The sequence below is a fragment of the Babylonia areolata genome, chromosome 24 (genome assembly GCF_041734735.1).
Source record: "Babylonia areolata isolate BAREFJ2019XMU chromosome 24, ASM4173473v1, whole genome shotgun sequence".
NCBI lineage: Eukaryota > Metazoa > Mollusca > Gastropoda > Neogastropoda > Buccinidae > Babylonia > Babylonia areolata.
Genome location: NC_134899.1, coordinates 24,994,230 through 25,019,858, shown reverse-complemented (window position 1 = coordinate 25,019,858; position 25,629 = coordinate 24,994,230). Strand labels below are relative to the sequence as shown.

The following is a 25,629-nucleotide window of genomic DNA, read 5'->3' as shown; positions in this document are numbered from 1 at the left end:
CATCTCTGGGTTTGTTTACCTACACAAAGGTCAAGATAAAATCCAAACCTCAGTCTGCATCCACTGTGGTGGGGACACTCACTTAGTCTGGCTTTGCGAATAATTGATTATTGTTGTCAGTACGGGGAAAAGAAGGTGGTGTCCTGTATATGTTGAATCAAGACAGACGCTCGTAAATACCACCAAAGTGACTTTGCAGTGGTGCAGGGGTGTGGCCTCCGAGTAGTTTTACATTAATAGTTCCCTGTGGACTGCTGGTGATGGAACTGCAGCAGACGAACCCAGGTATGGCTATGTATGGGGGAATTAGAATGAGAGGCATGGGAGTAATGCGTCTGAAAGCATACAGATGACAGAGCATAAAAAAAACCCAAACAAACCCATAACCCATAAACAACAACAAAAACAACAACAACACAACACTGTTACTGAAATCCTGAGCCACAGTCAGGAAACAGTGGTGGCCTGCAGAACTGGATGCACAGAAGCATGGGTTTATCAGACTGGGACTGAGGAGCACACACGCAAAAAAAAAAAAAGCTACCCCCCCCCCACCCCCCAAAAAAGTGATGACCAAAAAATTTAGCTATCAACTGGTTATGCACAGGTGTGAATTCTGGATTAAATGATACAGTACCACCACAACGCCACTGCACATAGTAACATAGTAACTAATCTGACTCACTTGTAAAAATTTGCAAACAACAAAATAAGTTAATCTAACTTTAAACGTTTTACTGATAATATATTTTTGTAACTGATCTTCTGCAATCTAGACACATGTACATCTACATGACATACCAAAATCAAGGACAATCAGCCAATGCCTCCGAGTACTTAGGTGCAATAGCTGAATGGTTAGAACCCCAGATTCTCATGTGCGTTTACTGAGTTTGATCTCCAGCGTACCTGGTGGGTTAAGGGCAGAGATTTTTCCCTGTTTCCCAGGTGAACATACATACAGACCTGGTAGTGCCTGAACCCTCTTCATGTGTATATACACACAGAAGATAAAATATGCATTTTAAGGTCATGTAATCCATGTCAGCATTTGGTGGGTTATGGAAACAAGAACATGACCAGCAGGCACACCCCTGAAAATGAAGTATGGCGGCCTACATAGTGGAGTAATAAACCGTCATTCACGTAGAAAATTACTTGTCTGTGTGAGTGTGTTTGAAACCTGACTGAATCACAAAGGAAACAAATGATGAGCACCCAAAAGCAACTCTCAGTTGGTTCTATCCAGGTAGACAGCCTGTTGTGCAAATGACTCTGTGCTTGTGAAGCACTTTGAGCTTGGTCTCTGATAGAGGACAGGCGCTGTATAGGTATCCTTATCATCATCATCAGCATGATCAAGTACTCCACTTGTCACAAGTGAAACAGAATGGTGATGATAATAATGAACACTTACAAAGTGCTTTTTCTCTAGAGCTCAAAGCATTTGCATGTACACAAATGGACATGCAAGCAGACATCATGACATCACTCATCCACCTCACTTGAATACTCTCATACATGATGAATGTAAGATGACTGACGACACAAAAAACATACTCACTGACCAGCTGCAGTACATGCATTCACTAGACAACATCTATGACAAGTCATGATTGGTAAATGTCTGCGCAATATGGCACTCAACTAAAAACAACCAAAGGAAATATTTTTTCCATTATCATAATTCATTCTCTTGAATTGCCGCCTCTGACAAACAATCATTCTTCCAACGAGGAACTGAGAAATCACACTAAATATTACAATTGCTTTGAGAAGAAACAGAAACAAACATGACCCAAGCAAAGAAAAGAGACCCTCGTTCCTATATCAGAAAAAAAGTCCTTAATAACAAACTGATTCCCCAGACACACCGTAACAAAACCATCATCACACGTCAGCCTCAGGGAGGAAATGCACAGCAAGAGAGAAGAGGTCACTGAGGTCAAGTGCAGGAAAAGCCGCACACCGCAGGTGGTGTACCGCAGACACCGGGGCCAGCACAGTGTGCACACCATGTGGAGACAGTCACAAACACCGGGACACCAGCCATCACAACGCTTCCAGATCCACATGCCGCAGGCCTGGATACTTTTTCTGGGAACAGTAAAAACAAACAGTGTGACAGCACTGAAAAATAGCAGAACACTTATACATTGTTACAAAGCATGGCTCCTGTCCCTTTCATTCATTCTTTCTGAAAACAACAACAAGAACTGTACAGATACCATCCTAGCACCACACATACACACACACACAAACCAAACAAACCCAAAAACATACACATACACAGTGTATTTTTAGTTTTTTTAAAGTGTATTTTTGTTATACTGTCCTGTGATTTTTGAACAGAAGCTGCTGTCTTCCCACTTTCCTCAGCTGATGTAATCTGATATACCTTCAGACTGTTTACGGATATCACTTACCATGGGCTGCTTCCTGACTGAACACATCACCCAGGACCCACAGAAAATAAAGTCAGAATGTAGACCTCCATCCAAATTTTATCACATAGATCCACAGTGGTGTTGTGGGTCACTGGAGGATTAATTAACTCTGTTTTCTCTAATTTGGAAATTCGTCACTCCTTGTAACTTAGACTATAGCCTAGCCTGGGTGCCATACAGCATGTAAGCTTAATGGGAGGCTGATCCATACAGCATTTCTGATAGAGTAGTGAAGAAAACTTGGCCAAAGTGTACTTTCTGGCATTTCTACACTTCATGAAACAATTCATGTGTTCAGACACTGCTATTTATATCCTGGTTTCTCCATTGCAATGGGAAATCATTTACAGTTTAGTCCTTTTGTGAAGGACTGTGAATCTCAAACTAGGAGGCAACATTGCACTAGCTCTTAGTACTGCAGCATTGGGGGCTAATTGGCCTTTGGGAACCATCCCAATGCTGACTGTCCTAAAACCCTCTTGGCCGAGACAGTGGAGATGTAACTTTGGCAGGACTCTCTCCACTATATCTGTATTTGTATTTCTTTTTATCACAACAGATTTCTCTGTGTGAAATTTGGGCTGCTCTCCCCAGGGAGAGCGCGTTGCTACACTACAGAGCCACCCATTTTTTTTGTATTTTTCCTGTGTGCAGTTTTATTTGTTTTTCCTATCGAAGTGGATTTTTCTACAGAATTTTGCCAGGAACAACTCTTTCGTTGCCGTGGGTTCTTTTATGTGCGCTAAGTGCATGCTGCACAAGGGACCTCGGTTTATCGTCTCATCTGAATGACTAGCGTCCAGATCACCACTCAAGGTCTAGTGGAAAATATCGGCGGCTGAGCCGTGATTCGAACCAGCGTGCTCAGATTCTCTCGCTTCCTAGGCGGACGTGTTACCTCTAGGCCATCACTCCACCACTATAATCAGTTGCCTATCAGCAGTTGCCTCCTCTGCTGGCCTGATGGTCATAGTCAAACATCACACACATACACACACACATTCATATCCTGTGAAGAAAACTTGGTTCATGTGGACTTGGCATTTCTATACTTGATGTAATAATTTGTGTGTTTAGACACTGCTGTTCATATCCTGTTTTCATTCTCGTAGTTCTGAGAACAGACTGAAAATCTTTGTGCAAAATATCTTTGTGTGGCAACTCATGATGCCTACATATACTTTCTCAGTTTTCAAAAAGGATGTATTCTCTATTATTGCCACCATCATTACTGATACGACTCTTGCAAGATCTTGCACAGAACAAGTTCCTTTTTATTTGAAAGAATGGAGGCAAAGCATTGATGGCCCAAAGGTGATTCCTACAAATTCTCACCAAACCAGAAGCCATGTGAACATGAACTTCAGAATGATGTGCATGAGATCAAATAGCCTGACTTTAAGAAATCACAAAGTTAACTTTAACCCTTTGAGCCCTGAGTTCCTGAGCAATTTTAACCCTTCTGCCTGAGCTCCTGAGCCAAAATTTGCAAATAATTGGTATTTAATGTGTCACAGCAGATATAAAAAGAGTGCCCTGACTACCGCTTTACCGGCGGTAGAGAAAAATGACATAATGCCTAGCCACCAGTTGAGCCGTGCATAAACACTTGTGTCGTGTTTTGCTATTGGCTGACTTATATTGAAATCGATCTTTTTTATCCAAAGCACATGCACAAAACACAGTAAAAAGGCGCGGCCATGTTGGTACTACGTTTGCTGACGTCAGAATATTACGGTTTTTCTGATTGGCTCTTCAATGTAAGTCAACCAATAGCAAAACACGACATGAGTGTTTACGCACCGCTCAACCAGTGGCTAGGCATTATGTCATTTTTCTCTACCACGGGTAAAGCGGTGGTCAGGGCTCAAAGGGTTAAGCTGAGGACATACAAGCACACTGGGGAATCACCCCTGCCCTGTGACAGTGCTTACCTTCAGCAATTTCTCTATCCTGTCAACCTCCTCCCCCAGAGAGTCGATAATGCGTTCACCGTGGTTCAGCATGAAGGCTTCCACCTGCTCCGACGTCTGCAGTTCCTTCATTTCCTGCACACACCATGTAGGCCCTTGAAGAGAATCCAGGCTTTCAACACCTACCTCAGAAGAATTCTTCAGACTCACTGGCCAGACAGAATCACTAATGAACTGTGGGAACAAACAAGACAGAAGTCTGCAGAAGAAGAGATCCTCCATAAATGCTGGAGATGGACTTGTCACACACTCTGCAAGTCTGCATCTAGTGCCATATAGAAAGCCCTCACCTGGAACCTGCATGGTGAAAGGAAAAGAGGCCAGCTAGGAAATCTGTGGTGCCATGACCTGAAGGAAGACATGAAGAAGACAGGCCACACCTGGGAACAGCTAGAGCGACAGGCACAGGACCTATGTTCCAGGTGGGATAACAGGCATAGGTGAGAGTAAGGTGAGACCATGTGGGCATCAGCACTCATATACTTCTTCTCTGTCTTTCATAGATGTGTTTGTGTGTAAGTACAAAACAAAAACATGCATGCTTGATGTTAAGTGTGACTGTGCATATGCATGTTGATTGAAATGATGCTAGTGCACATACACATGTGAATATCCAAATTTGTGTCTGTCTTACACAAAAGACTCATAAACACGATTTTATAAAAAGAATCTTAATAGTGGAGGCATCCATTTATCTAGAATGTGTGCAAGTGAATGCGCATGTGCTTTTGTGTGCATGTTTGCATATGTATGTGCATATGCACATGTGTATTTGCATATGCATGTGTGTTGTGTGTGCATGGGTGCACATTTATGTTCCTTCACATGTATGTGCATGTGTGTGTGTGTGTGCACATGTGTTTGTGTATGCTGGGTACATGTGTCTTCATGTGCACAACATGTGTGTGTACATGTGTGTGTGCACTGAAAAAAAAAAAAAAAAAAAAGAACACTCACCATCAGGAGAAGGTCCAGGTCCTGTTTATAGAGGTAGGCTCGTGTGATCTCCCTGCCGTCAAAGTCCACCTCAGCCTTGAAGCGGATTTCTCCCCCCATGTGTGTGGCCTTCACGTCATGCAGAGATCTGCAAGTACCCAGTGTGTCATAAGATTTCTACCCCCGTGTGTGGCCTTCACGTCATGCAGAGATCTGCAAGTACCCAGTGTGTCATAAGATTTCTACCCCCGTGTGTGGCCTTCACGTCATGCAGAGATCTGCAAGTACCCAGTGTGTCATAAGATTTCTACCCCCGTGTGTGGCCTTCACGTCATGCAGAGATCTGCAAGTACCCAGTGTGTCATAACATTTCTACCCCCATGTGTGTGGCCTTCACGTCATGCAGAGATCTGCAAGTACCCAGTGTGTCATAAGATTTCTCCCCCCATGTGTGTGGCCTTCACGTCATGCAGAGATCTGCAAGTACCCAGTGTGTCACAACATTTCTACCCCCATGTGTGTGGCCTTCACATCATGCAGAGATCTACCAGTACACTGTTCATCATAAACTCCGGTCTTTCCTGACATTTTACAAGTAATGTTTCATGTGTGTTTCTGTCTAATTTGCTTTAGCATCCATTCACAAAAAAGAACACCCAAACAAACCTCCCAAGCATTAAAAAAAAAAAAAAAAAAACAACAACAAAAACCCAGGCCCCTCCCCCCTGCCTCCCCCCCCAAAAACAACAACAACAAAAAAAACAAAAAAAAAACCAACAACAAAAAAACCCAGCCACCCCCATGCACCCCAAAAAAGGAAAAAGAGAAAGAAAAACAACAAAAAAACAACAAACATACAAAAGAATACCAAACAATACATCATTACCTAACTGTCTAATGGAAGAAATGGTTTGAATATGAAAAAATAATAATTCATAATTGAACATCCTTGGAATTTAAAAAAAGTGTCACCTTTCTTTTCTTTTTTCTTTTTCTTTTTTTTTTTTTTACATAATCATGTCAAAAAATTAACATAGCTTACAGTACATTTATATACACACAGTTTCCTTTTCATCTTTTTACTTGCTAAAAACAATTTCTCGTTAAATCACTGATCTACATTTTGCAAGATACAGATACTTTACCAATGCAGGGATGAAGACTAGCTTTAAGGCAGACCTAGAAGCTTTTGTCTCTTGTATGTCAGTACCATAAATTTCACTGCTGCCACATGACTCACGGTCACTGACAATGCATGTGAAAATTTCTTTTATTTGTATGCCATTGTTGAAAACGAGTGCTCAGTACACTGTTTTGAAAGAGTAAACGGTGCTCAGAATTTCCCTCGATTAACCACGCGACTAGTAATGCAAAGCCTACACCGCCAATTCCTCTTCCTCCTTCCCCGAATTTGTTTCCAGTGTGTCATTAAAGTACATCATTATGAGTAGTATATTTAATGTAAATGTTTAAGTACAGTTCTTGTCCAGACAATAAGCCGGTATGTTGTGCTGTGTGTTTAAAAAAAAACCCAAATGAAAGTGAAAACATTCCTCACCTGATCATCCGATCCCCCTCCAGTTCCTCACTGATGCCTTGTCTCACTGGGAACGGAATGGACCTGTGACACACATGCTCATCTGTTACACTTATCAGCAATACAGTGGGTTTGTTTGTTGTTATTTTATGCTGCCCCATCATCAGCACTGTTTCTAGTGGCATTACTCCCAAGCTGCTCATTCCAAACCCTCCATACCCAGCTAACCCAGGTGTGAAACTGCATTGTATGGACAGAGAAGAACCAGAGATAAATACACAGACTAAATAATTAAAATTACAATCAGACAAATACCAACACCCTCACTGAGTAGATGGGAGGGGGGAGGAGGGGGGGTGCTCACTCAAGTCTGGCTCTGCGATTAAGCTAAAACTGCTGTCAGTTGGTGGCTTAGCAGGTGGTGTCATCATTATGTTCAATTAGTACAGACAAAACTGAACACCTCTTAAACTGACTCAACAGCAGTGCAGGGTATCCTCTGGTGTGTGGCCTCCTGGAGACCTGACATCAATAGTTACTTGTGGACTGCAAATACTGCGACTGTGACAGATGAACCCAGGTGATCAAATATGCACATTAAAGATCCTGTAGTCTATGTCAGCATTCCGTAGATTATGGAATTATGAAAATACCTAGCATGCACACCTCTGAAAACAGAGTATGGCTGCCTACATAGTAGGGGTAAAAAAAAAAAAGAAAGTCATACCAGTAAAAGCCACCAGTCCATAAGAGTGAATGTGGAAGTTGCAGCCCAGAAACAAAGAAAGAATAAGAACAAGAACAAGAAGAACAGAAACAAGAACAACAAGAAGAGCAATTGCAACAACAGCAACAACAACATTACTTTCTGACCAAGGTGCTGATGTTACAACAACAACAACAGCAACACAACCACTCTGCCACTCACTTTCAACAACAACTATCACCACCACCATCACCCTGCCACTCACTTTCAACAACAACTATCACCACCACCATCACCCTGCCACTCACTTTCAAGGTGCTGGTGTTACAACAGAAGAAGCAACATCAAAACCAATTACAAATGCCACCACCACCACTCAGCCACTCATTTTCTGACCAGGGTGCTGGTGTTACAGAAACAACAATCACCTCCACCACAACCACCACCACCCTGCCACTCACTGTCTGACCAGGGTGTTGGCGTTACAGCAACAACCTCCACCTCCACCACAACCACCACCACCCTGCCACTCACTTTCTGACCAGGGTGCTGGTGTTACAGCAACAACAAGAGCAACAGCAACCACCACCACCACCACCACCCTGCCACTCACTTTTTGACCTGGGTGCTCGTGTTACGGCAACAACAAGAGCAACAGCAACCACCACCATCACCACCACCATCCCGCCACTCACTTTCCGACCAGGGTGCTGGTGTTGCTGTAAATGACGTAGCAGGCGACGCCGCCCAGGATGCTGCCGATGATGCAGGAGCCCAGCGCGTCAGGCAGGGTGGAGCCCAGGTACTGGGTGGCCGTCATGCACACCCCCGCCACCCCCACCCCCACCACGGCCGCCATGTCCTCCAGCAGCACCACGCTCACGTTGGGGTCCACGCCCTGTCGCACTGTCAGGGGACACACCGTCAAGTGGTTAAAGCGTTGGACTTTCAATCTGAGGGTCCCCGGTTCGAATCTCGGTAACCCTGCTGAAGGTTCTTTTTCAGTTCGTTTTTTTTAGTTAAATGTTTGATTTTGATGAGCAGAAACAGACAGAGCACGGAAAAAATAAAAACAAAAACAACAAGAAAGGAAGAAAGAAAGAAAGCAACCCCCCCCCCCCCCCCAAAAAAAAAAACCCAACCCAAAAAACAACAACAAACCCACTCCAAACAAAAAAACAACAACAAAGCAACAACCAAAAAACACATGCACAGAAAACAAAGGAAAACAGCAGGCTAATATCACACATATGTGCACTCACACACAAACACATGTACACAGACACAGCACCACACTGACTTTGGGGTCCGCGCCTTGCAGCACTGTCTGGAGCCAGGGGGGATGCAGGGTTTAGGGTGAATGGAAACAGAAAGAAATAAAAAAAATAAAAAAATAAAAAAGGAAAAGGAAAAGAAAGGAACTGAAAAATAAAAAGAATGATAAAAAAAAAGGAAGAAGAAAAACAAAGATGGTCTTGGTGAATGGAAACAGAGAAGAAAAAATAAGGAAAGGAAAAATGAAAGGAACTGAAAAAAACAAAAAACGACTGATAGGTAAGGAAGTAGAAGAAAACACAGATGGTGTTGGTGAATGGAAACAGAGAGAGGAAAGAAAAAACAGTAAATGGTAAAGAAAATAACAGGGGAAAAAGAAAAACAAACAAACAATAAACGGCGCGAAACATCATACTCACACAACACATATGCACATTCACACACATACACATACATATCGACACACAGAGATACACATATGCACACTCACAACACAAATGCACACCAAGGACACAAACACACGCACACACACACACACACACACACACTCACATAAGACACACAATGCACACGCACATACACACAGATCCCTGACCCCAAAACAAACACACGCACATGCACATACACAGACACACACAACACTCACCATATTCCCAGAAGGGGATGCCCATGGCCTTGGAGCTCTTCCTCACCTGGTTGATGGCGATGATCAGAGTGGCTGAAAGACAAGTTTCACTTTCACTTTCAAGGAGGCATCAAAGCATGATGACTGATCCATACACACTGCACCACATCTGATTAAAAAAAACAACAGGAGCGAGGAGTGGCTGGGAGGGGGGGGGGGGGGGGGGGGCAGGGAGGGGAAGCAGAGCCCTGAACAATGCTTAGACCCAATGCATTAGTCAGGTCTTCAAAGCCTATCAGATGCTGAAATAAATAACCAGATTCAGAAAGAAAAACAATGCAAAAACTGCATCCCCTCTGACACCTCCACACTGATCTCATGAACAAAACCACCGACAGTAACAGAAGAAAACAAAACAAAAAAAACAAAAAAAGATTTCAGATTTAAATTTGAGCCAGCATCTTTCACAGTACTTCATTTTCATATTTTAACCTTGTATCAGGTTACGCTAATGCCTTGACACAAGCCTGGAAAACACATCGAATCATTGTTACATGATACAGTGTTACTTGGGCCATTTCTTCCAGCCACAAAAGCCTCCCAGAGAAATATTGTCCTTCCTTGCACACTTGTATTGCTGTATACTATGGGTCCCCACGAAACGCCAACAGCAAAAAAAAAAAAAAAGAAAAAAAAAGAAAAGAAAAAGAGAATAACTATAAAAATTAGAACAAATAACAACAAAAATCAATAAAACCCCCACCATCTATCCCCTCTCGCTCTCGTCTCATTCCCCCATTCCTTTTGGATCCCCCCCATCCCCCCCTTCATTTTTTTTACCTATTCTTTTCCAATGATATATATTTTTTTTTATCACTTGAAATTATCTAATAATCCAAAAGAAAGAGGAATGTTTCCGAGCCTGACCAAAAAGAATTAAAAAAGAAAAAAAGAAAAGAAGGTTATATTGTTGTACAGAACCTCCAATGACACATGTATTGCTGAAAATAGAAGGAATCATACCTCCTTCTGACAGAAAAGCACCCACCAGTGTTGCAATGCCCTGAAACAAGAGAAAAAACCATCGATTACTTTTTCATTCATTTCTTGGAAGATGAGGAGGACAGATCGACGGAAAGGAGGGAGAGAAGATGGAAGCTGTTGAGAAGAAGCAGGAGGAAGAAAATGTTTGAAAAGGGAGAAGGGAATGTGATCAAAGAAGACAGGAAGAAACAAAAACAAAACAAAAACACAAAAAAAACACCAACCTGAGCAAGAAGGAAGGACAAACAAAAGGAAAGCAGTGCCCAACAAATGATATGTATTTTACTATTGTTTCATGATAACTTGACATAATTAATTAGTTAAAAGAAGAATTCTGTTTACTGTTATTAGAAAACATTCACCATATTTTAACTTGGTAGCAATGGGACAGTTGTAGCTCTATGATGTCTCCTGTGAACTCTGTTATCTGACTGTCAAATGTGTGCAGCTAGTTGGGAATCAGTGTGTCACATCGTAAGTGGATGTGTGTGTGTGTGTGAAAATACCGTTGCTAATTATTACCGTGCTTGTGTAATATGCAACTTGTCACAGGAAAAATGTCATGGTGATGATGTTGAAGAGAAAATATAACCTTCATTGCAAGGGGGAAAAAAAAAGAAAGTGGATGAAGACTTGTCAGTCATCTTCAGGCACGTGAACTTCTTGTGCAAACAGAAGGAATCTCTGTAGACATGTTCACTTACCATGTTTTTCAGTCCACAAAGCACTCAGGATTAAAAGGATGCTTCTCAGTGTAGGAACACTAAATTAACTGCTCAAAAATCGACACACCACAATAAGCTATCATGTGTTTATTACTCTTTATTTTCTGATCACTTAAATACTTTCCTTCTGTTGAAATGTTGTGTAACCATCTTGTGGCTTTGGTTGTGTGCATTGTCATAAAGATATTGATATGTTTGGAGAAGCATTCTCAACATCTTTAATCATGCAAAGTATGGGTGCCAATAGAGAAATTGGCATACTTAAAAGTTTACCTCTGACAAAATCACATGCACTGACAAACTCAATGACAGACAACTAAATCAGTGTGACTACAAAGACTTCAAGGGCCCAGAAAACTTACTAAGCCTTATCACACTATTTTACAGCACATTCTATACACTTCCAGAGCAGCCTCTTCCACCTCAATCATCAATAAAAAGAAGAAGAAAACAACAACAACAACAACAACAAAAACAACAACACACACACAAAAAACAGAAGAAAAGTCCCAAGTTCTGTGGTCTTTCATGCCCTGCTCTAATAATGACCTCAGTTTTTATCCCTCTTCACCGTCATGTTTGGAGTAAGTCCTGTCCAGGTTTTTAATATTTGGCAGATTCATGTGGGACTGTCACTGGACTTTTGGTCTCCACTCTGGGAGGAATGCTCACTCAGTCTGGCTCTGTGACTAAGCAATTATAGTCGTCAGTAGGGGGCCTAGTAGGTGGTGTCCTAAGTATGTTAAACAAGAACAGGCACTACTGAGCACCACCAAGGTGACTAAGCAGCAATGTAGGGTCTCCTCTGGTATGCGTGGCCTCCTGGCGACCAAACATCAACAGTTCCCTGTGGTCTGCTGACGATGTGACTGACCGACAACCTGGGTGTGGTCATTTATGGTGGACTCCGAAGGGGCTGTGCGGGAGAAATGCCACTGAATGGTGAGCAATACTAAAAGAAAAAAAAAGGCACACTGACCTGAACATCACTGAAACATGACACAATCCTAACCACACACACACACACAGCCAAGAGGAGTTACCCAGTTGAGGGAGGTGAGGGGTTCAGGGTGCATGAAGCCCTGAAATCCATGGTAAAAAGACAGTCCGGTGCCAAAGAAGAAAATGCCCACACCACTGATCAGTGAGGATATGTGGCGCAGATTGCTGTACCCGTACCTGATGTAAAACATGGCCATCCAGTGTCAACCACATCACAGAAAGAAAGGTACCATGCTGCACATTACTACACATCTTCTATCACTGTAATCCATTCTTCTCTATTACAATAAACTATTACAGATACACGGGCTTACCCACACAGTATCATGGGGGTGTTCTTTACAACATTTGACAAACAAATACCTCTCTTTCATTCTTGATTTCTCTCTCTCTCTCTCTCTCTCTCACACACACACACACACACACACACACACAGTGTGTGCTCATACACTATGCATGCATACAAACAACATACTAGAAATAATAAGCACACAAAACTCTCAAAATAAAACTGCTAACAAAATATGAACCAGCACATAGTAGCAAGCCGATTCTTCCAGGCTCATTCTAAATCATTGTGGAAGTGGAGGAAAAAAAAAGGGTGCACTGACAGAAAAGCTATGTCTCGCCCTCTCTGTTCTCCCCTTCTATGCCCACCCCTCTCCTAAACCACCCTACCTAATTAAAAAAAAAAAAAAAAAGGAAAAAAGAAATAAAAAGGAAAAGAAAAAGGACATATCACATGCCTATTTGATCTACTCACGGGTGATCAGGGTCAGGTTTTTTGATGGAGTGGTAGAGGCCAACACCAAGGATAATCTGTCACACAATAAAGGACACTTTATCTACGTCATTGATTGTACGCATGTCCATCAGCATCCTTTTCATTCCCATTAATTACACAATTCTGATTTACTACACACACACACATACATATACACACTCACTCATGCAGTCAAAGAATTTAATCACACACACACACACACACACACTCCATTTTCTTGCAGAAAAATCACTCACAGTGTAAAGAAATTTCACTGAAAAATGGACTTTGACAAACATACCTGGTTCATAGTATCTGCCACTGAGTGCACAAACTCCGCGAACATGCTGTGAGATCCTGTGTACAGCCAGGCTATCAGTTTCATCACACTGTTCAGACCGTTACTGCACAGCACACACACATCTCCTTTTCTTTCGTTTGTTTACAACTATGTCATGCATATTCATACACATGCTAAGAGCACATTGCCATGCTATCATCTTTATAATACTGTTCAGACTGATACTGCACAACGCAAAACTGTATTTTAATTCTATAACTACACCATTATCCATTCCATAATTTTCAGAATATTCGTTTTCAGAATATTTCATATGCAGTTATTTTTTCTGAATAAAAATGGACCCATGTAAATAAAACAGCAGGTATCCTCGCTTTACCAGCAGCCACTGATGTTCTCTTTGAATCTGACTTGCTACGAAATAGAAATTTTGCAAGTAAAAGAATTAACTTGATCTTGATCTGGAGCATGAGCATGGTTCTAACACATGAAATCCTGGCAGATCTGTAACAGACAATACTGAAGTAAAAACAAATGCAGAAGCAGAAGTAAACAAGAATATCATTCTTCAGATAAAATGGCTGATAAGAAATTTCTCAAACAGTCTGAATCTGATTCCAAGAGTAAAAACCTTAAACTAGTTAAAGGCTTCAGTGCTACTGTTGAAGTTATCTGGTATGTTTTGATGTACTGTGCTGTAATATGTGTATTTTTCCCCCCTGAACTCTAAAGGAAATCCATATTGGGTGGCTTATGTACAGCAGAATTTCAAAACCCTACAAAATACAGAATGCACGCATGCGCATGCACACACACACACACACACATGCTTACATAAAGAGGTGTTACATAAATGGCTGTCTATCCAAAACAAACACATACATATACTTACACAAAAATCGCAGACATCACCACCCTTGCAGAACCTGATTTCCAAAACAGGTGGTTTTGTTCCTTAAAAAACAACAAAAAAACATATACGTGAAACACTTGACTGATTTTAAGGTCATTTTTTAAAAGCATACATGAACAAACAATTGTTTTGTTTGAGTTTTTCTTTGTTTTTTTTAATACAAATTATGTTATAGATTATTTGTATAGCCTCTGTACATAATAAAAAATCTACAATTTGTACTGACACGGGACCTGTCAGACCCTTTTAAACATTGTTCCACAACACACATCCACAGACAAACAAAATGTGAAAACAAAGCCTCTGCTCTACATGTATCATTTCATCAGTGACGCTTCCAGCGCGCCGTTATGATTTCTGCTGAGTCCCCCTCTTGCACTCAAAAACTTTGTAAACAAGAGGGACAACATATCTTCTTCTTCTTCTTCTGCGTTTGTGGGCTGCAACTCCCACGTTCACTTGTAATGTACATGAGTGGGCTTGTATGTGTATGACTGTTTTCACCACACCATGTAGGCAGCCATACTCCGCTTTCGGGGGTGTGCATGCCGGGTATGTTCTGGTTTCCATAACCCACCGAACGCTGACATGGATTACAGGATCTTTAACATGCGTATTTGATCTTCTGCTTGCAGTATACCCATGAAGGGGGTCCAGGCACTAGCAGGTCTGCACATATGTTGACCTGGGAGATCGGAAAAGTCTCCACCCTTTACCCACCCGTTACCGAGCTTCGAACCCGGGACCCTGAGATTGAAAGTCCAATGTTTTAACCACTTGGCTATTGTGCCTGTCAGACAACATGTCAAAATGCAGATGTATGACAGGTAACTAACTGTGTTTTTTGTTCCTAATTAATGCCTAAAATAACTTAAGTGCTGATTTAAAGTTCCTCATTTAACACTATTTTACCAACAGAACAGTTCAAAATACTAAGAAAATACCATTCTGTTTGGAAAATGTTAAAATAAAAATAATTTTTGAGCCACATATGTACATACATTACTGGAAAAACCAAACTTTGATTCATGAAAAGATGCAGGTGACGGCCCACTATACATGAAAGTGTTAACACAGAACTGTCCATTTTTTGTTATGTATGCAGTCTACACTGACAAAATAATATGATTTTGTGTTATTTCTTAAAAGGTGAGTTTATCAATACTATCAAACTATGGAACCACTGCTCCAAATCATTAAAACAATACCAGTACCATAACTACCATGTACTTCTATTACGTTCATTACCCTCATTGCTACAAATACACACCATCCAAGTCTTCATCATATAACAGAAACCTGTGATGACTTTTCCTGACAGTAAATCCTATCATTCACAATGATGCACATATATGTGCACTGTTAAGTAACTCACAGACTGGACTTTAGTCTCATCCCCCATGAAGTAGGGTCTGTCATCACCAATCCCTGAGGTTTTCCGTTCTTTGTGCTGGTCCAACAGGGATCGGATTTGAAACAGGTCATCTGCAAAGACACAAACCTCCATACACTGATGTATGTCCAAATGCATCTTATCACGGGCCATCCAGGGAAGCCACAATGACTTGAATGAAAGAGACTGTTTACCAGCAAACAGAAAAGAAAGATAAAGTTTTTAAAGAGGTAGGTATGAGAGGATCTGACCATGTCAGATGTGTGAACTAAACTGTTGACAGACATAACAATTTCCTACTCTCTTGGAATTTCTTTGTGGATTTCAAAAATGCTGTGGAAGAAGACAAATGCATGCATGCACACATACACATACTTAATGAGCATCTTTATTATTCACTTTCACACCTTCCTTCCTTTCTTCTAAATATAACTGCAGATTATGATGAAAATATACTATCACTTACGCTTTGGCACAATACTTTCATTCACTGACTGCATCCCCCCAAAACAGAGTATGATTGCCTGTATGGTGGGCTAAAAACAGTCATACATGCTAAAATCCACTCATACATATGAGAGAACATGGGAGTTGCAACACACGAATGAAAAAAAATTCACTGACTGCAACAACCAATAATGCTGTTACAACTATCACAACTATACTGGCAACAGCTGGAATCATGCAATGTGCCATATTCAACAAAACCATCATTCTGCTCACACTTCTCTTTACCATCAGCTCATCATCCCTGTTTCCTTCCCAGTCCAGACTGACATCACATCATCTCACACATCTTGCAGCTAAGGATCCATCCTAACTGCATCAAAATATGTAAAAATTCTCACATTTTTTGCTGCTGCTTCTCTTGGTTCGTTTGCTTTTCTCTTTGGCGATGTTGTCCAGACTGCCCCAAAGCTGCTTGGCTCTGAAACCAGGATGGGGATCAGAAGCTATGTCAGAACACCTTGTAACATGCTCAACTGCAACTTCACAATCCTCACACTTCCAACATAGGTGAAAGAACTACAGAACTGAAAAATGAAAGATTATCTGGAAAGAAAAAACAAAACAAAAACAACTTTCAAAACAATTTGTGGTAAAGAGAAAAAGTGAAAGCATTATGAAACTCAAAGGGTGGTATATGTTCCAGAACGGAAGGTTGGTGAGATATTTACATTTTTAAAATGAAGAATTCTTACAGTTTTAGTTTTCTTATTCATTTTCAAATTTGTATCCAATCAGATTGTACCTTAACTTATTTTTACATTGCTTTAAATTTGTTAACTCTCTCTGACCAAACACTCCAATGTTTGCAAAAGTTTTGCCTAACATTCAGAATTAGCAATTGAAGGTTTAGAAGTGTTTTCAACTGACAGTGTGTCACTGCAATGATATCAAGCTTATGCTGGCATTATTGACTGCTCTATATGTATGCAGTTGTCCTCCTTGAAAGCTCACTGACTGGTGTCCTGACATAACATAAACAACACAATTACAGCAATACTGAACAAATGTTTCCCAAATATATCACTTACCCATAATCTGTATGTTCTCAGATAACTATGTAAATATTTGTTATATAAAAATAAAAAAATGACTGACTCACATAGTTTCTACATCTGTGCGTAGATACACAGTGATTTTCGGTCCTGATTCATAAGGACTCCGTCTCTCATACTTAGGAAGGCCCTCAAGATCACTGCAAACATAAGAAACAAGGCTCCTGGTTTCAGATGATTAATCACACCAATTTAAAAAAAAAATCCAATAAAATCACTCCAAGTGCATGCTTGCTCATGTGTTAAATCATATTGCTTATGGACCTGTTAGTGTTACATCAAGTGATCACAGATATAAAAGGAAATACTTGGTAAACTAAACAGCAAAGCACATTCTGTCATGGCCTGTTTCATACTGTTAATAAATGCTTGAACGAAGTGCATATTCTCAAATATTTTGTGTCAGTGCTTTGTGAGCAGATCATGCAGAAGCAATGTACTCTAGCTTTGTAATGTGTACCATTTTGTCTGTTAACATGCAAATGCATGTCTGTATCAAAGTGCCTCTGTGTGTGTGTGTGTGTGTGTACTCTTCTGTGAATGCTGGGCTTTGCTTCACCATGATATTCACTGTTTATAGGCCTTTGAACATGTCTGTGCATGTCTATCATATTTTGATTGATTCAATCTATTAGTTGGGTTTTTTTTTTATATCTTAACATTACACACATACACACATACATACATACACACACACACACATATATACATACATACACACACACACACACACACACATATATATATATTATCATAATATATCATATTACATTAAATTAAACTGTATCATATATGGATCACTCTTCTCACTTTAACATCTTGAAATTGAAACAAAGTGTACAGGTCCACTGAATCTGAAGTAGGCATGTAAAAAGCGTACCCAGGTTTCAGGAGGTACTCATTCATCGCTCTGATTGGCAGAATGTAGATGTTGCCTGTGTAGCTGTACTCTAGTGGTCTGGATTTGCGTGGCTTAGGCGTCACTGCAACAGACTCATCCGGTCACCACACCATCACTAACACGCAGAACTGATTTCTCAAACATTTGATAACCAATGCAAGCAACTCAGCATATGATTTTTTTTCTTCCAAAACTTGCTTCATAAATATATTTATCACGTATTTCAAACACTTACATGAAACATGAGTTATGACATGTTTGGAGAACTGTCTGTGCAATCTTACACTGAATATCCAGTACTGTTTTTTGCAGTTTTAAAGTAAATCCTGTTTGAACTGCATCATATAACAGCATCACATATGACATTTTTCCAGTCATGAGATTATGTATTGAAAAGATGGTTATCATAATGTAAAAAAAAAACAACAACTGCTCTTCGGATCAAATTGTATGTCAAATTTATAAGTTTCCAAGTAAAACACTGAAACTTTAAAATGAAACATACATTAATATCATACAAACATATAATCTGTTTAGCAAACATATTTACATCATATTCATAATTATGTGAATTTATGGATATTACCTACACATTATAAGTAACTGTAGTAATGTAATATTCATGATTTGAGTATTTATGGTTATCACATAAAGAAAGTTTTAATTCATCTGCATTCTTGATCATTTTTCCTTTTCTCTCCTTACGCAAATTACAATATTATACTTGTCTGCTTGGACACACAAAAATGCTACAGCTATGCAGCATAACACAATTAACACTTTATGCAACAATGATGTGATGAGCCATAACTTTATGTAACAGACATATACACAGTTCAACACGACACGATCCAAATTTCAAACAACACGAACATGATAAACTACAACGGCATGCTTCTGTTCCTTTGCTGCCATCTCCTCCATCCTTTTCTCCACCCCTGTTGCTGCTTGCTGAGGCTAGAGAGGGCACTGATTCTTCTACAGGACTTGTTTTGTCTGGTTGGTCAGTCTTCGTACCAAGCACAGCTGTATCTGTACAGCATAACACAATGCGCACTCTACACAACAACAATGTCAAAGCCATAACTTTATGTTGCTGGCATTCATCTGTCTCGGGAGACAATGGAACTCTGTGTCTTGTTAAGTCTACTTGTTGAGTTGCAGCGCCTGCTGTGGCTGTACACTCCGATTCTGGATCGGCAGGCTCCGTTGCAGTTGTCACAGGTGAAAGTCGTGCCTGGCTCATAAGATGCAGATTCTGCCCTCTGCCGTCTGTGCTCTCTTCCCTCTTCCCAGTGCTGTTCTCTCTTCTCCTCGCTCCTTTGGATACATGCCTTCACAGTCCTTCTGCAGCTGTTGTGATTTTCAGCCACCACCTCCCAACCTGCTGGGTCAATGTCGCCTGCCCTCATGTCTTGTTTGCAGATGTCCCTGTAGGGTAAAAATGGCCTTCCTGCAACATACTGGAGATGCCTGCCATGTCGAGGATTTTCTTGTTTGGTACACTGTCTTGCCACATGATGCCCAGAATTCTCCTGAGTTGCTCAGGTGAAAGGTGCTGAGCCTGCATTCTTGGCAGGAGCAGAGGGTCCATGTCTTGCTGCCATAGAGCAGAGTGTTGAGCACAGAGGCTTGGTACACGTGCATCTTGGTGTTCATGGCCAGCATGGGATTGTCCCAGACCCTCTTTGCCAGGTAGGCCATGGCTGTCGCTGCTTTGCCAATCCGCTTGTTGAGTTTGGTATCCTGGGAGAAGTTACTGGCTCCGCAATCTCCAGAAACTTTATGTAACACACATATACACTGTACAACACAACATCCTTTTCTCCACCCCTATTGCTGCTTGCTGAGGCTAGAGAGAGCACCAATCCTTCTGCAGGACTCGTTTTGTCTGGTTGGTCAGTCTTTGTACCAAGCACAGCTGTAACTGTACAGCATAACACAATGCACACTGTCATAAGCCATAACTTTATGCAACACACACAAATATATATAGTGTACAACACAACATAAACCAAATTCCAAACAACACGAACAGAATAAACTACAACAGTGTGTAAAAACACACACACCACACACACTAAAACCTTCCCATCAGTTGTGCCTTTTGACAATCCAAACCTTTCAGCATTTTGTGGGCTTTCCCTCCTCCTTCCCCTCCATCTCTGGCCAAACCACTTGAGTTTGCTGCTGCTTCTGTCCCTTTGCTGCCATCTCCTTCATCCTTTTCTCCATCCCTATTGCTGCTTGCTGAGGTTAGAGAGGGCAACCATTCTTCTACAGGACTTGTTTTGTCTGGTTGGTCAGTCTTCGTACCAAGTACAGCTGTATCTGTACAGCATAACATAATGCACACTCTACACAACAACAATGTCAAAGCCATAACTTTATGTTGCTGGCATTCATCTGTCTCGGGAAACAATGGAATTCTGTGTCTTGTTAAGTCTACTTGTTGAGTTGCAGATACAGCATAACATAATGCACACTCTACACAACAACAATGTCAAAGCCATAACTTTATGTTGCTGGCATTCATCTGTCTCGGGAAACAATGGAATTCTGTGTCTTGTTAAGTCTACTTGTTGAGTTGCAGCGCCTGCTGTGGCTGTACACTCCGATTCTGGATCGGCAGGCTCTGTTGCAGTTGTCACAGGTGAAAGTCGTGCCTGGCTCATAAGATGCAGATTCTGCCCTCTGCCGTCTGTGCTCTCTTCCCTCTTCCTAGTGCTATTCTCTCTTCTCCTCGCTCCTTTGGATACATGCCTTCACAGTCCTTCTGCAGCTGTTGTGATTTTCAGCCACCACCTCCCAACCTGCTGGGTCAATGTCGCCTGCCCTCATGTCTTGTTTGCAGATGTCCCTGTAGGGTAGGACAGGCCTTCCTGCAAGTCTGGAACCAGTGGCGAGCTCACCATAAAGGATTCGCCCATCAACCATTCGTTTGACGTGGCCAAGCCACCACAGACGGTGCCAAGTCAGGAGTGCAAACATACTGGAGATGCCTGCCATGTCGAGGATTTTCTTGTTTGGAACACCGTCTTGCCACATGATGCCCAGAATTCTCCTGAGGTTGCTCAGGTGAAAGGTGTTGAGCCTGCATTCTTGGCAGGAGCAGAGGGTCCATGTCTTGTTGCCATAGAGCAGAGTGTTGAGCACAGAGGCTTGGTACACGTGCATCTTGGTGTTGATGGTCAGCATGGGATTGTCCCAGACCCTCTTTGCCAGGTAGGCCATGGCTGTCGCTGCTTTGCCAATCCACTTGTTGAGTTTGGTATCCTGGGAGAAGTTACTGGCTCCGCAATCTCCAGAAACTTTATGTAACACACATATACACTGTACAACACAACATCCTTTTCTCCACCCCCATTGCTGCTTGCTGAGGCTAGAGACGGCACCGATCCTTCTGCAGGACTCATTTTGTCTGGTTGGTCAGTCTTTGTACCAAGCACAGCTGTAGCTGTACAGCATAACACAATGCACACTGTCATAAGCCATAACGTTATGCAACACACACAAATATATATAGTGTACAACACAACATAAACCAAATTCCAAACAACACGAACAGAATAAACTACAACAGTGTGTAAAAACACACAAACCACACACACTAAAACCATCCCATCAGTTGTGCCTTTTGACAATCCAAACCTTTCAGCATTTTGTGGGCTTTCCCTCCTCCTTCCCCTCCATCTCTGGCCAAACCACTTGAGTTTGCTGCTGCTTCTGTCCCTTTGCTGCCATCTCCTCCATCCTTTTCTCCACCCCCGTTGCTGCTTGCAGAGGCTACAGGACTCGTTTTGTCTGGCTGGTCAGTTTTTGCACCAAAGAGACCCGTCCTTCCCAAATAACAGCTGGCAGAGGTCAAGAATGAAGAGGACTGCACAGTGAAGGATGGGGACAGGGTCAGGCAAGACAAAGTTTCTGGCCGTATGGGGAACCGCATGGTGGAAACACGCCGATGACATCCTGAGGAAAAAGAGATCACAAATTCATATGTAAAATGAAGAAAAGAGCAAGCGATGAGCAAGAAAGAGAGAGAGAGAGAAAGAGAGAGAGAGAGAGAGTGAGAGAAAGAGGGTGCGCGCGCGCGCGAGAGAGAGAGGGGTAAATCTTAGAATTTTGAAATTATGCAGAAGACAAATATGAACAAAAGCAACTTGCAAAGGTATTAAGTAACACACACACAGTTGCCAAGATTCGTTGAGTATTCTTTACTTACCCCTTTGTCATAGGTTATGGACAAATGAATCACCTAAGTCACTACAATAACTCCCTTCCTATCATTTCCTGTGTTTGTGCTTGAAAGCTCCCCGCTCAATTACCCTCTTCCCACTGAAAGCTCTCAGTTCATTTTCTCTGTTCCCACTGAAAACTCCAAGCTCACTTTCCACAATTTCCACTGACAAGTCAAACTCACCAACACACTGCCTCAGCCCCAGAGGGAAAAGTGATGGGTGGAGACGCATAGCATGACGCAGCACCACTGCAATGTCTGCTTGCACTGGAGGCAGCATCGCTTGTTTAGGACTTCACCAACACTAACAGGATGACCTGAGTACTGTTAGTGTGTCACCATCTGTCCTGTCACGCCCACCTGAAAGCAGAGAACTGCTGCTGTTAGATTATTTCCATACCTTTTCGCCTCATCTTGTGTTTATAACCAATGTTACTCTCTGGCCACTCATAATAAATCACCTGCTCTAAACCATAGCCTGGCTTACTTTGTCAAAGACCATGTGTCAACAGTAGTCTGCACTCGAATCTGTCACTCGCTGTGGTATTAGAATGCTCTGAGGCCCCTTGTACCAGAGTATGTCCTGTAGTACTGCAGTCATTGGTGCTATTCACAAGTGTCTACTGAATCAGCACATTGGAGTCCACCCTGCTGACAATACTGTTTCTGAAAACAGCCGAGTGAGCATAAATGATCTCACTTTAAACTACATGGCAAGTATTATTCCTCCATGATTAAAAATAATTGCACTTTCAAAGATAAACAGGTGCTTGTGAAATGGGTGGCAATGAACTATGACATTATTTTTTAAAAATTTTTTACAAAAGTTTTATTTTGTCAAAAGTCACAATAGACTTCTCTGTGTGAAAATCAGACTGCTCTCACTTGGGACAGTGCATCATGACAGGACCATATATTTTCTGATTATTGCATGTGTATGTGTATATCTCACATCGGTCTCTACAGTCACAGGTGATGCTGCTTGGTCCAAGCGGACAGCCCAATTAGACATTAGGTTGGATATACTCTATCCATGGTCAGCCATGACTGAAGGAGGCTTACTACTATGGCTGTGATTATTGTATATGTGGTTTACTCTGAGTGAACTTTAGTATTTTGTATATCTACCGTGATTATTGCATGTGAATGACTGTTCACTGTATGTGGGATTTACTTCAACTAGTTTAAGTCGACATTTAACATGTCTTGTATATAATATAGCGAATGACTGTGATTTTTGTATATTGTGTGTATATATATATATATATATATATATATATATGTGTGTGTGTGTGTGTGTGTGTGTGTGCGTGTGTGTGTTTTACACCACAAGTGCAAGTATATTAATTTTATCATCAAAGTGGATTTTTCTACAAAATTTTGCCAAGGAAAACTGTTTTGCCATGGTTTCTTTTAAATGAGATCAAAAGATAAACTTATATAAGTTCATCACTTCAATTGAAAGACTAATCTCACTGTCAGTATCATACTGGAGATATATTGGTAACTTGAAAGATGAGGGTATTACACTTGGAATCGGAAAGAACTATCAGGACTGCAGTTAAAGTTTGTTTCTTTTACACAGATCCTATTGGAACCCACACCCTTCAGTTGATACAAATCTGATGTCTGTGCAAATCCATGCACCAAAAGCACAACAAATTCAAATTGTGGCTCCTCTTGTCTAGATTCAGAGACCTTATTTTACACACACTGACACACATTCAGTGATTTATATACATACAAAGCCACACCCACCCACACATATACACACACATATGCATGCTCGCATGTGTGCGCATGCGCGCGCACACACACACATTGCTGAATCTGACGGTTTACATACAGAACACACGCACACACAAAAGGAGAGCAAGCCCCCAAACACAAGTGCACACCAATTTCTTCTCATCTAAATCCACACTGTACACAGAAACCATTAAGTAAACAAATACTAAAACTGCATACTAATACTAAAGCTGCATACACGTGTTACAAATATGAACACAGATACTATATATGTATAACAAAACACAGATATAAATACACAGACATGGACAGTGAGAATGATAAACCGAAGAGTGAGACATGGACAGCTAGTTGATCCAGTCAATCAGTGGTTTCATGGCCATTATGGATTGTGGGTGGTGAGATACAACAACATGATTATGTCCCCTCTAGACAGAATCAGTATTTACAACAAAATGTGGACATTCACTCCACTGGTCACACAGAAGAGTGGAGGGGAAGAAATGTGGATTCAGGTGATGATGAGACATGTAATATAATAATTAATATACAGGAATGTTTACTTGAAACTCTCTATCAGTGGTGTACTGTGATAGTGAATAAGGATCTTGGCAAAAATAAACACAATAGAAGCAGTTATGCAACTGCTGGGTCTTCCATGGGCTGATTATCAACATCAAGGAATACTGGGAACATTTACCACATCTCAATATGTATTTGAGTTTCCGAAAACAGATTCTCTTCAGTTCAAACTAGTGACAATGGTATAACTTTAAGAATCATTTAAATATCAATTTTTAATCATTTGATTTTTTTGTTGTTGCTGCTGCATGCCCCCCCCCCTCCCCGCCCCCCTCCCCGCCCCCTCACTCCCCCCTCCCCGCCCCCCTCTTAAGTGTGAAGTAATCTTCAACAAGATGATTGTGTTCACCTGAGGCTGAATGAAGATCATCACAGGAGATGTGACTTTGAACTTTTTGAATGTGTGATTAACATCAGTTTACCCATATGCAATGAAAACATGTTAATTACGAATATAACTATGATAAAAACCAACGAAAATGATGCAAAAGGCATTGTGAGCACAGATGAAGCTGAACAGTTTTACTTGAACGGCAGTATGTGACAGGACTTCGTAAGGCATTTGTCGGCTACTAGTACTAATGTGACCATGTCAGTGAGTGCATGATAAGCAGTTGAATTATGAAAATTAGGAAATCGGCAACGCGCCATTTACACGCACCTGCACAAGTGAACAGGCACATAATTATATATGCTGACCAGGCTTCCGTGATTGGTCGATTTCACACTTACCTACCTCAACTCGGGAGCGAGGAATGGACCAGAATTTGTAAATTGGTTGGCGTTATCCCCCTTGGTTGATATTTTCCTGATCAAGCAAATAAGATAGACTTTATTAAATATTGTGAAAAAAGCGTGAATTACAGAATAAATAAGGATTACGGACCTATCTTTATTAATCAGCAGTTGTTTGAATTAGTGAAAGTAAATCAAATACAGATGTAAATAAATATCTCGA

General features: G+C 41.2%; 1 protein-coding gene across 3 annotated transcripts; it reads right to left on the bottom strand.

Annotated features, from left to right (window-relative positions):
• Nucleotides 1–565: 565 nt before the first annotated feature.
• LOC143298724 (proton-coupled zinc antiporter SLC30A9, mitochondrial-like) lies at nucleotides 566–25,612 on the bottom strand. Of its 3 annotated transcripts, none has more exons than XM_076611644.1 (19): nucleotides 25,404–25,612; nucleotides 22,524–22,700; nucleotides 21,755–22,072; nucleotides 20,225–20,434; nucleotides 18,083–18,185; nucleotides 17,250–17,342; nucleotides 16,489–16,568; nucleotides 15,623–15,732; nucleotides 14,227–14,288; nucleotides 13,335–13,437; nucleotides 13,034–13,089; nucleotides 12,312–12,447; nucleotides 10,523–10,562; nucleotides 9,521–9,592; nucleotides 8,295–8,505; nucleotides 6,915–6,977; nucleotides 5,378–5,504; nucleotides 4,382–4,495; nucleotides 566–2,097 (listed from the first exon to the last, which is right to left on the bottom strand). In XM_076611644.1, the coding sequence occupies exons 2-19, from the start codon at nucleotides 22,618–22,620 to the stop codon at nucleotides 2,053–2,055; spliced, it is 2,040 nt and encodes a 679-aa protein (XP_076467759.1). In that variant the 5' UTR covers nucleotides 22,621–22,700; nucleotides 25,404–25,612; the 3' UTR covers nucleotides 566–2,052. The 3 variants fall into 3 exon arrangements, with proteins under 3 accessions (XP_076467759.1, XP_076467756.1, XP_076467757.1); XM_076611641.1 differs by having other exon boundaries at nucleotides 25,408–25,612; XM_076611642.1 differs by having other exon boundaries at nucleotides 25,333–25,430.
• Nucleotides 25,613–25,629: the final 17 nt, after the last annotated feature.

What these genes read in the sequence shown, in the direction of transcription:
- LOC143298724 (XM_076611644.1), bottom strand. Translation starts at nt 22,620, where the DNA reads ATGCTGCCTCCAGTGCAAGCAGACATTGCAGTGGTGCTGCGTCATGCT. An exon ending in GAGTACCTCCTGAAACCTGG is followed by an intron (nt 17,343 to 18,082) that starts GTACGCTTTTTA and finishes TTATGTTTGCAG; the next exon opens with TGATCTTGAGGGCCTTCCTA. An exon ending in AAACCTGACCCTGATCACCC is followed by an intron (nt 12,448 to 13,033) that starts GTGAGTAGATCA and finishes GTTTTACATCAG; the next exon opens with GTACGGGTACAGCAATCTGC.